Source organism: Clinocottus analis, unplaced genomic scaffold (assembly GCF_023055335.1).
Source record: "Clinocottus analis isolate CAN_PGR_092001 unplaced genomic scaffold, fCliAna1.0.p SCAF_11, whole genome shotgun sequence".
Classification (NCBI taxonomy): domain Eukaryota; kingdom Metazoa; phylum Chordata; class Actinopteri; order Perciformes; family Cottidae; genus Clinocottus; species Clinocottus analis.
In genome coordinates this window covers 21,404,058-21,415,449 of record NW_027175832.1, presented here as the reverse complement: position 1 = coordinate 21,415,449, position 11,392 = coordinate 21,404,058, and the positions used below count along the sequence as shown (strand labels likewise).

General features: G+C 51.8%; 1 protein-coding gene across 1 annotated transcript; it reads right to left on the bottom strand.

Moving 5' to 3' along the window:
* Positions 1 to 2,193: 2,193 nt before the first annotated feature.
* Positions 2,194 to 10,907, bottom strand: LOC137779663 (transcriptional activator Myb-like). Its single transcript, XM_068567776.1, has 16 exons — positions 10,826 to 10,907; positions 10,417 to 10,476; positions 10,235 to 10,319; positions 10,050 to 10,121; positions 9,587 to 9,682; positions 9,111 to 9,331; positions 8,844 to 9,033; positions 8,409 to 8,567; positions 8,185 to 8,280; positions 8,035 to 8,118; positions 7,818 to 7,948; positions 7,659 to 7,749; positions 7,497 to 7,586; positions 4,127 to 5,263; positions 3,443 to 3,560; positions 2,194 to 3,285 (listed from the first exon to the last, which is right to left on the bottom strand). The coding sequence occupies exons 2-15, from the start codon at positions 10,440 to 10,442 to the stop codon at positions 3,471 to 3,473; spliced, it is 2,568 nt and encodes an 855-aa protein (XP_068423877.1). The 5' UTR covers positions 10,443 to 10,476; positions 10,826 to 10,907; the 3' UTR covers positions 2,194 to 3,285; positions 3,443 to 3,470.
* Between the last annotated feature and the right edge of the window lie 485 nt (positions 10,908 to 11,392).

The window sequence follows — 11,392 nt, the reverse complement described above, 5'->3', positions numbered from 1 at the left end:
CTGGTGTCAGGTCCATCTGGTGTCAAATCCATCTGGTGTCAGATCCATCTGGTGTCAGGACTATCCGGTGTCAGGTCCATCTGGTGTCAGGTCTGTCTGGTGTCAGGTCTGTCTGGTGTCAGGTCTATCCGGTGTCAGGTCTATCTGGTGTCAGGTCTATCCGGTGTCAGGTCTATCTGGTGTCAGGTCTATCTGGTGTCAGGTCTATCCGGTGTCAGGATTATCCGGTGTCAGAACTATCCGGTGTCAGGTCCATCTGGTATCAGGTCTATCTGGTGTCAGGACTATCTGGTGTCAGGACTATCTGGTGTCAGGTCCATCTGGTGTCAGATCCATCTGGTGTCAGGACTATCCGGTGTCAGGTCCATCTGGTGTCAGGACTATCTGGTGTCAGGTCTGTCTGGTGTCAGGTCTATCCGGTGTCAGGTCTATCTGGTGTCAGGTCTGTCCGGTGTCAGGACTATCTGGTGTCAGGTCCATCTGGTGTCAGGTCCATCTGGTGTCAGGTCCATCTGGTGTCAGGAATATCCGGTGTCAGGAATATCCGGTGTCACGTCCATCTGGTGTCAGGTCCATCTAGTGTCAGGTCTGTCTGGTGTCAGGACTATCTGGTGTCAGGTCCATTTGGTGTCAGGTCCATCTGGTGTCAGGTCCATCTGGTGTCAGGTCCATTTGGTGTCAGGACTATCCGGTGTCAGGTCCATCTTGTGTCAGGTCTGTCTGGTGTCAGGTCTGTCTGGCGTCAGGTCTGTCCAGTGTCAGGACTATCTGGTGTCAGGTCCATTTGGTGTCAGGTCCATCTGGTGTCAGGTCCATCCGGTGTCAGGTCTATCCGGTGTCAGGACTATCCGGTGTCAGGACTATCCAGTGTCAGGTCCATCTGGTGTCAGGTCCATTTGGTGTCAGGACTATCCGGTGTCAGGTCCATCTGGTGTCAGGTCTATCCGGTGTCAGGACAATCCGGTGTCAGGTCTATCCGGTGTCAGGTCTATCTTGTGTCAGGTCTATCCGGTGTCAGGTCCATCTGGTGTCAGGTCTATCCGGTGTCAGGACTATCCGGTGTCAGGTCTATCCGGTGTCAGGTCTATCTTGTGTCAGGTCTATCCGGTGTCAGGACTATCCGGTGTCAGGTCCATCCGGTGTCAGGTCTATCCGGTGTCAGGTCTATCCGGTGTCAGGATTATCCGGTGTCAGGATTATCCGGTGTCAGGACAATCTGGTGTCAGGTCTATCTGGTGTCAGGTCCATCCGGTGTCAGGACTATCCGGTGTCAGGTCTATCCGGGGTCAGGACTATCCGGTGTCAGGACTATTCGGTGTCAGGTCCATCCGATGTCAGGACTATCCGATGTCAGGACTATCCGATGTCAGGTCTATCCGGTGTCAGGTCTATCTTGTGTCGGGACTATCCGGTGTCAGGTCTCCAGCGGCTGGTATCGGGTTGTTTGGTCAGGTTTTTGGTGGCTGTCTTTGTGCTGCAGGACGGAGATTCATCTGGAACCACGCCTACACTGGTGAGGAGGGGTTCGGTGCCCGTTGTCCTAACAGAAACACCCCCCTGTGGCTGCACAAGGTAACTACAGCAACAACACACTGTATTCATGGCAGCATTACATCATAGAAATCTAATAACCCAGTATATTCTTTCTTTATTCCCCACAGTGGGCAGAGCACTCCAAAGCTGCTGAGGAAAAGCAGCATCCGCCGGCAGCTCGGCCTGGACGGTCGCCCGGTGGCGGCTCCTCCTCACGCCTCCCCGAGCCTCCTCCTCCGTGTCCTGGCCAAGTCCAGGAGGAAGAGCTGCCCCCACTTTCCCCACCCCCCTCCAGAAACCGGCTCCATCAACACCGCCTTCCAGCCAGACTAGAATGAAAACTGATGTTCAGAGTCGTGGCTCATTTTGTTTTTAACGATTTCTTAACGATTGTCTTGTATTTTAATCTTCTAGCTGAAACAAAACCAGAACCTGATCAGACCCAAGTGACGGAGATGAACTCATTCTGGAGTCCCTGAGGTCACGACCCTCCAAGTAGAGCAATCACACCCAAGGAGCTGAGTGATGGAATCCGTCTCGCCCGAGTCAGGAAGGTTGCGTCCAAGTCGAGCTCATGTTCGAGTCCCAAATAACTCAGTTCATGTCAGAGATGTTCCTGATATCGTGCCTATTGACGATCACAGAGAGGACGATCACAACAAGTGTTCAAAGGCTTTTATTTCTTACCACAAGTTGATCAAACATGTTCATCTTTCTTTTTCTTTGTGCAAAACAAGTTAAACAGATCAAATGATTGTTGACTGTATTTTTATACCAAACAATAACTGGATGAGATTTAAAAATGATAAATGACAATCAACATTCACTTACATGCTACAAACATTCAATACACTAAATTATATTTGTTTAAAATTCAAATTCAATTTAGTTTTTGATCCAAAGTGCAACATTTAGTTTTTAATATAAAGTGTCTTTGTGACTCGAGTGTGACCTCAACTAGCGGACACATTTCAAGAAATAAATACAGAAATAAAATTAATCAATTAATACATGTACAAGTTAATTTAAAATCTAAATTTAAAATCTACTAAAAAAATCTGATATTTTCAGTAAAAGTACAAGGAATACGTTATGTGTTTGTATGAATTTCAAAGTACATTAAAAATCAATGTGTGTAGACCGCTTAATAAATCAATAAAGCATCAGTGTGACTGACGGCTGCAGTCTGGAGGCTCATGATTCAGCTAAAGCTCCTCATAAAACACTCAGGAGCCACAGCTCGGCTCTGATCCACAGCTCGGCTCTGATCCACAGCTCGGCTCTGATCCACAGCTCGGCTCTGATCCACAGCTCGGCTCTCCTCCACAGCTCGGCTCTCCTCCACAGCTCGGCTCTCCTCCACAGCTCGGCTCTCCTCCACAGCTCGGCTCTCCTCCACAGCTCGGCTCTGATCCACAGCTCAGCTCTCCTCCACAGCTCAGCTCTCCTCCACAGCTCAGCTCTCCTCCACAGCTCAGCTCTCCTCCACAGCTCAGCTCTCCTCCACAGCTCAGCTCTGATCCACAGCTCAGCTCTCCTCCACAGCTCGGCTCTCCTCCACAGCTCAGCTCTCCTCCACAGCTCAGCTCTCCTCCACAGCTCAGCTCTCCTCCACAGCTCAGCTCTCCTCCACAGCTCAGCTCTCCTCCACAGCTCAGCTCTCCTCCACAGCTCAGCTCTCCTCCACAGCTCAGCTCTCCTTCACAGGTCGTCTCTGGGCAGCTGACGATGAAGATGATGAAGAACAGAGACCTGGAAGAGGTGAAACACTTAATGGATGATTCCAGAGCTGGTTCCCTCAGTATGTGACGTTATCAGGCATCCATAATAAGACAGTAGTATTTCATTCTGCAGAATGAGTACCTCGTGGTGTTATTCTTTTGCTTCAGTCAGAGTATCTACTACTCACCGGCTGATGAAGATGAAGGAGATGAAGGTCAGGGCTCGGCGTAGAGGCGGGCCTGCTCCGTCACGCTCAGCTGGTCGTCCGTCTTCCCAAACATCAGCAGCTGGAGCTCACCGCTCAGCTGTCAACAACAACAACAACCATGAAGCACGTCACCATGTCTCACTTCCTGTCTCACGACCTGTCTCAGTGGTTCCTGTTGACACGTAGAGCTTTAAACACACAGTATGTAGTTTCAGCAGTTACTCTCTGTAGTTTTTATCAAACCAGCAGCAGGAAGTAGAGAACAGACTTTCTGGTGGATTTACTGATGATGCCTTTCACACAGTCACAGAGGCTTACAGAGCGTTATGAAAGGTTAGGGAGGGTTATGAAGGGTTACAGAGGGTTGTGGGCATCTGGTGAGTAAACCGCTGGTTGTGTTACTGTTTTTACATCTGCAGTGTTACTGTAATCACAAACAGCCACAGCGGAGCTGCTGCTAGTCGCTGCGCTGGTAACGTCTGTTTTCTTGTCACATGATGCGGCACTGAAGGCCCGCTCTGCATTACAGTGAGGCTGTGCAGGACTGGACCAGACAAACAGGTCCTGTCCAAGACCGTGATAGGCAACATTCTAAATGACAATTTAATGTTCACACAACATCTTGTGGTTCGGGTCTGGCCGTGTTTGAGGGTCAGTCCTCACCTCAAAGGGGTTCAGTCTGCTGGCAGGACATCCAGGTGAGTGCAGGTAGCTGACCGGCTGCTGACACCACCACACCTCCATCTGCCGGTCCAGCGGGAAGCAGCCGAACTCCTCACAGCCCGGCACAGAGCTGGACTCTACATGGACCCCTGAGGAGGAGCTGGACTCTACATGGACCCCTGAGGAGGAGCTGGACTCTACATGGACCCCTGAAGAGGAGCTGGACTCTACATGGACCCCTGAAGAGGAGCTGGACTCTACATGGAGCCCTGAAGAGGAGCTGGACTCTACATGGACCCCTGAAGAGGAGCTGGACTCTACATGGACCCCTGAAGAGGAGCTGGACTCTCCATGGACCCCTGAGGAGGAGCTGGACTCTCCATGTACCCCTGAAGAGGAGCTGGACTCTCTATGGACCCCTGAAGAGGAGCTGGACTCTCTATGGACCCCTGAAGAGGAGCTGGACTCTCTATGGACCCCTGAAGAGGAGCTGGACTCTACATGGACCCCTGAAGAGGAGCTGGACTCTACATGGACCCCTGAAGAGGAGCTGGACTCTACATGGACCCCTGAAGAGGAGCTGGACTCTACATGGACCCCTGAAGAGGAGCTGGACTCTCCATGGACCCCTGAAGAGGAGCTGGACTCTCCATGGACCCCTGAAGAGGAGCTGGACTCTACATGGACCCTTGAGGAGGAGCTGGACTCTACATGAACCCCTGAAGAGGAGCTGGACTCTCCATGGACCCCTGAAGAGGAGCTGGACTCTCCATGGACCCCCGAGGAGGAGCTGGACTCTCCATGGACCCCCGAGGAGGTGCTAGACTCTCCATGGACCCCTGAAGAGGAGCTGAACTCTCCATGGACGACTGAAGAGGAGCTGGACTCTCCATGGACCCCTGAAGAGAAGCTGGACTCTCCATGGACCCCTGAAGAGAAGCTGGACTCTCCATGGACCCCTGAAGAGGAGCTGGACTCTCCATGGACCCCTGAAGAGGAGCTGGACTCTCCATGGACCCCTGAACCCGAGCTGGACTCTCCATGGACCCCTGAACCCGAGCTGGACTCTTCCTGGTCCTGTGAAACGGACCTAGCCTCTCCCTGGACCTGCAGGAAGGAGCTCAACAGACTCTCTCCCTGGATTGGAGGACAGAAGTCCAACATGTGTGAATGAGAGCGCCCCTCACAGGCATCACTCAGCGGTGCCTCAGGGCCTCTGAGTCTTCTCTGCTGGCCTCAACACAATCACGAAGTTATAGATATTTTATCATTTCATAGTGTTACACTAATCCACTCCATGTGTTGTAATGATGTCATCATGTCTCAGCTCTTCTTCCTCTGCTGCTCTGCTTCAGCTGCTTTAAGAGACTTTCATCCAATCAGATTCCTCCTGCTGTGTCTCTATGGGAGCAAAGCAGTTTAACCCTTTGTTGGTTATAGGACACGGGGAGTGGACGTTGTGGTTGATTGTCATGGACTTTAACCAATCAGAGCTTTAGCTTGACATGTGGGCGTGTTCTTTGAGGTGCAGCGCCTGTGAAATGGCGTGGACGTGTGATTGGTCAGTGGCCCAGCGTGACTTCTGTCAACCAAAGAAGAAGAAGATCAGGCTGAAGCCTGAGAAACGGACTTGCTGGTGGATTTAATGATGACGCCTTTCACACAGAGGTTGACAGAGGGTTATGTGCATGTGGTGTGTTAACTGCTGGTTGTGTTTCTGCTTTTTACATCATCATTTACATTTTAAAACTATGGACGTATTTCTATACTTCCATATCAGTGTCTGGCCGTGGCTTCAGTGAGTCGATTCGTCCACTTCAGGAGGAGGAACAAGAGTTCTGGAGTTTCTGTCACAGAGCGACTCAACACACGCTCATACATGTGAGGAGCCACACGGCTCCACCACGAGCACGGAGGAGGTCACGAGGAGGAGAACTAAAGGAGAGGAGACGCTCCTGTTGACCCACGTGGACCCAGAAGCCACTTCACCAGCAGAGCGGACTCCCCCGCCGAGCAGCTCAGCTGCGCAGCGCCTGACGCGCCGGCCCTCACTTCCAGAGGAGGCAACTCCATCAACAACACCAAGACACTGACCCTGCACAGTGCAGACATGACATGCAGCACAGCAGCGCCGGCGGCAGCAGTGCACCTTGGCGCAAGTAGAGGCCGCAGGGAGCAGCAGCAGCAGCCCCAGGTGCAGCAGCAGCCCCAGGTGCAGTAATAACTACAGCGCTGTGGCTAGTTTACGATTGAATACTGTAAATGTATAAAACAGTAACACAATCATTTCACTCAGACGCACATGACCTCTGTGGGAAAGAGGTCATCAGTAAGTCCTGAGGTTCTAGCTTCCAGGTGAGACGCTAGCTTCACTGACCAATCACAGCGCATGTAACTGGTCACATGGCCCTGTGACCAATCACACGTCTCGGTCTCCAGAAGGCTCTTCCTGTATTCTAACAGGCTGCTCTTCCAGAGAGGAAGACAAGGGACATGTGATTGGATAAAACATGCTGTTAACCAGGAAGAAGCCATGAAGAGAACTGAAGGAGCAGATGAACACATGAAGGAACAGATGAACACATGAAGGAACAGATGAACACATGAAGAAACAGAGGAGCACATGATGGAGCAGAGGAGCACATGAAGGAGCAGATGATCACATGAAGGAGCACATGAAGGAGCAGAGGAGCACATGAAGGAGCAGAGGAGCACATGAAAGAGCAGAGGAGCACATGAAGGAGCAGAGGAGCAGATGAAGGAGCAGAGGAGCACATGAAAGAGCAGATGAAGGAGCAGATGAAGGAGCAGAGGAGCACATGAAGGAGCAGAGGAGCAGATGAAGGAGCAGAGGAGCACATGAAAGAGCAGATGAAGGAGCAGATGAAGGAGCAGAGGAGCACATGAAAGAGCAGATGAAGGAGCAGATGAAGGAGCAGAGGAGCACATGAAAAAGCAGATGAAGGAGCAGAGGAGCACATGAAAAAGCAGATGAAGGAGCAGAGGAGCACATGAAAGAGCAGATGAAGGAGCAGAGGAGCACATGAAAGAGCAGATGAAGGAGCAGAGGAGCACATGAAAGAGCAGATGAAGGAGCAGAGGAGCAGATGAAGGAGCAGAGGAGCACAGGAGCACATGAAGGAGCAGAGGAACACATGAAGGAACAGAGGAACACATGAAGGAACAGAGGAACACATGAAGAGCAGAGGAGCAGATGAAGGAATCAGAGACATGAGAACATTATAATACATGGAGAGGATCTGTGAAAAACTAATACATTATAAAATATCCATCCTTCCATCCATTTATCCATATATAGTGTAGATGTGTGTGTAATGTAGATGTGTGTAATGTAGATGTGTGTGTGGACCTCAGAGCTGCTGCTGGACCGTTGACTGACAGCATGGCCACTTGGCTCCTCCCACATGAGGTCCATCCTCCCACTCCAGCAGACCGAGTCCTGCAGCACAGAGACACTCAGCCCACAGCTCTAGAGGAAGGTGCGCTTGTTTTCTCCCCCGGCTCTTCTCACCTGGCCCTGACTGTTAATCTTCAGAGGGGTTGGTGTCTGAGGGGCCGGCGTCCACAATGCTCTCACCGTGTCCCTGGTCTCTGAGGAAGTCCTGAACCACATGAATGGTCAGCTGCTTGCTCACGGTGAGGACGACAAGCAGAGACATGTGGAGCTTACTGGCAGTGCAGGCAGAGGAGGTCCTGGGTGCTGTGGGTGCTGTAGGCGGGGTGCTTCAGGGAGCAGACGGGGGTGGAGGTAAGAGCCGGGTGCTGGACCTTCAGGTCCTCCACGCCACACAGGCTGAGGAGCTAAACACACAGAGGTCAGGCGGACATTGAGCATCTGGCAGCAGCAGCAGCACCAGCAGCAGCAGCAGCAGGGTCCAGTTCTTCACCTCAGACGGGGAGAAGCTCAGGGGCCCCGCACTGAAGGAGGCTCCGTCCTGCCGGCTCCCCGGCTGCTCCTTCATTCCTGCAACCTGAGGAGAACACGTCACCACGGAGCCGGCTAATTGGCCCCGACGGACCAATCAGTCGGCTCTTACATAACTTCGGCTCAGATCCGCGCCTGCCGGGTCGGCCTCTTCTGGGAACAGAGACGGGCTCGCTTCCTTTGGGCCACAGCTCCAGACCCCCGAGCTCTGTGCCGAGGTCAGAGACCAGGTACATTTATTTACACACTTCTCTTGTAACAAATGATTCAAATCGATATCTTCTCCAGATTTAAAGACAGGAGGAGTAAGTGGGTGGAGCCTCAGGCGTGACGTACCAGCTCCATCAGCTCTGCAGACGTGGTCAGCTCGCACATGCTCAGTGAGGACCCGTAACCTGAGGAGGAGGCGGGGCCATAGACGCAGCACAGGTGAGCCTGCTGGCTTTGCTCGCTGGAGGAGCTGCTGGACGAGTCCTTCACCCCGGACAGCTCCCCCTGTGAAGGGGAGGCGTCAGCAGGGTGTCATGGGCGCATGGCGGGTGCATGGTGGGTGCATGACGAGTGCATGGCGAGTGCATGGCGGGTGCATGGCGAGTGCATGACGAGTGCATGGCGGGTGCATGACGAGTGCATGACGGGTGCATGACGGGTGCATGACGGGTGCATGACGGGTGCATGACGGGTGCATGACGAGTGCATGACGAGTGCATGACGAGTGCATGACGAGTGCATGACGAGTGCATGACGAGTGCATGACGAGTGGACCATGACCTTGGTGGGAATGTTGGCTTTGCTGAGGGGATCCAAGGTCCTGGACGCTGGTCTGGGGGAGGAGGAGGACCTGGAGGAGCTGGAGGAGGTGATGGAGGCGTTGTGGAGGTGCAGGACCTGCAGGTATCCCTCCTTTTCCACCTTCCTCTTCAGGGTGGAGTTCCAGTGGTTTTTGATGGAGTTGTCTGTCCTGAGAGAAGATCAGTAATACTTTAAGTTTCACGTTCTGGTTTGCACTGCGCTGACCATGCGGATGCGGCGGCCGACCTGCCGGGCAGCAGCTTGGAGATGTCGGCCCAGCGGTTTCCCAGCAGCCTGTGGGCCTGGCAGATGGTGCGGTCCTCCTCCAGCATCCAGCCGCTTTTCTTCACCGTCGGGTTCAGGTGGTTGTGCCAGCGCTCGCGGCACTGCTTCCCGTTACGAGTGTGCAGGTGTTTGGCAATGAGCGACCAGCGCTTGACTCCGTATTTATCAACCAGCTGAAGGACCTGTACCGGAAGTGACATCACAAGTAGTAGAAGTTTATAGAGGAGTCCCAAGTCCAACCAGTCTGAGTCACGACCAACAAGTCTGAGTCACATCTGCAGTGTAAGTTTCACACAGTAGGTAGTAAAGTCTATACTACTATAGTATTAGTGCTAGAGTACTCTATACTACTATAGTATTAGTGCTAGAGTACTCTATACTACTATAGTATTAGTGCTCGAGCACTGAGAGCATTGACAGTTTAAAGTGAGTGTTACCCTTTCATCCTCCTCATGGGTCCAGGGACCTTTGACTAGCTCTGGATTCTTTATGTGCTGCCACCTCCGCTGACACTCCACATCTGACCTCTGACCCTGAGACACCACAGAGTCAGTTAGGACCTCTGCACTGGCTAAAGCAACAGATAGCTCAGACGTTAGCTCTGTAACTGGACGGGTTAGATCACATCTAGGATGATCGATTCCTAGAAGATTGTTGGGTGGAAGAAGGGGACACACAGACAGACTTTTCTCCCACAATGCATTATTCTACCTCCATCTCAATTACTTCACCTTTGACCAATACTCATTCCTAGTCGTGCTTGAACGCATCATAATGGAACTCAACGCAACTTCTGCTACAACTATTAGCTCTGGTGTTTAGCCTAGCGGATAGCAGCTAGCGTTCCTGTGTTCTTCGCCGTCCGGTCATGTGACCAGTTACAGAAGTCAAACTAATCACTTTGAAATGCAGAGACACGGAGGACCAGCTGCTGGCGCCCAACTCCTTCACCATCCTGTGCAGCTTCTCGTCCTGAGGAGGAAGATCACCATCATCACCGTCAGACTCATATCTCACTTACAGTGACAACCAACTCTCCATAGGACACACCGAGCTAGCCATGAATGCTAACATGATGACATCACCTCGTCTTTTGTCCATCCAGGCTTCTGTAGATTCTCCCTGGAGAGTCGCTCTTTACGTCCCAGACCACTGGAGCGCCTCTTTGTGCTGCACACACATTCATTTTTTATGACTAGCTCAAAGACGGACACGACTGTGACAGATGAGTGACAGACAGGTGAGTGACAGACAGGTGAGCTCTCACCAGGCCCTGCGGCTCCTGCTGCTCATCTCTGCTGCTTTATGAACGCTGACACTGGGACTGCTGGGAGAGACAGGTGAGATGACTGAGTGATGTCATCACACAGGTGAGACTACTGAGTGACGTCATCACACAGGTGAGACTACTGAGTGACGTGCCGCTCTAGAACAGACAGTGCCGTGACTACCTTCACGTCATCATTAAGAACAGTCTGGCGGTTGAGCTAACTGTTAGCAGATGCTAGCTGCCAGCAGAAGCAAGCCGCCCAGCTGAGAAGCAGCCAGTAAAGCCGTTTAAGGTTTAAAGTGCGAGGAGAACCAGATCAGACCGGCTCTGTGTCCGCTGAGAGGCGGCTCTGTCCGGTACACGCCTGCCTAATAGGGGAACAGCGGAAGGAGACCGGGGAACTTACCGGCGACGGTTGGCGGAAGAGGGGAAACGTCTCGAGGCGGAGCGCGTGCGCTTCAGGCCAGGGGCTCCTCTGATTGGACGGACTAGCCGTGACGTCACTATGTTTATGGCGTGGATAGACTCTTATTTATTCAATAAAATAAGTCACTTTTGTATTCGTTTAATATAGAAGTAAATATATTAGATATTTCTATGAACTTTACACCTACAATTCATTTTATTCAACATACACATATTTCGTTATGAACATTCACGTATATAGTTATGTATCAGCATGAGAACACATATACGTCATGCACAGACTCTTAATGAGGACGAATACTAGTAATTGAAGAAAAGATGTACTGTTCTGAACTCAGAAAACCTTTCTTCATGAGTTCTGGTGAGCGTCTTCTTCTCTCAACGGGAAAACACCCCCATCTACCGGAAGAGCAAGGAACTGCAGCCGCAGTGCTTTAATCAGAGCCGTTACTGTTTAACTTTATTACAGCTAACAAATAAGCGGCGCGTGAACGTGACGTCATACTGTGACGTTCGCTAAACTGCACGTTATCAAACGTTTGTTTGG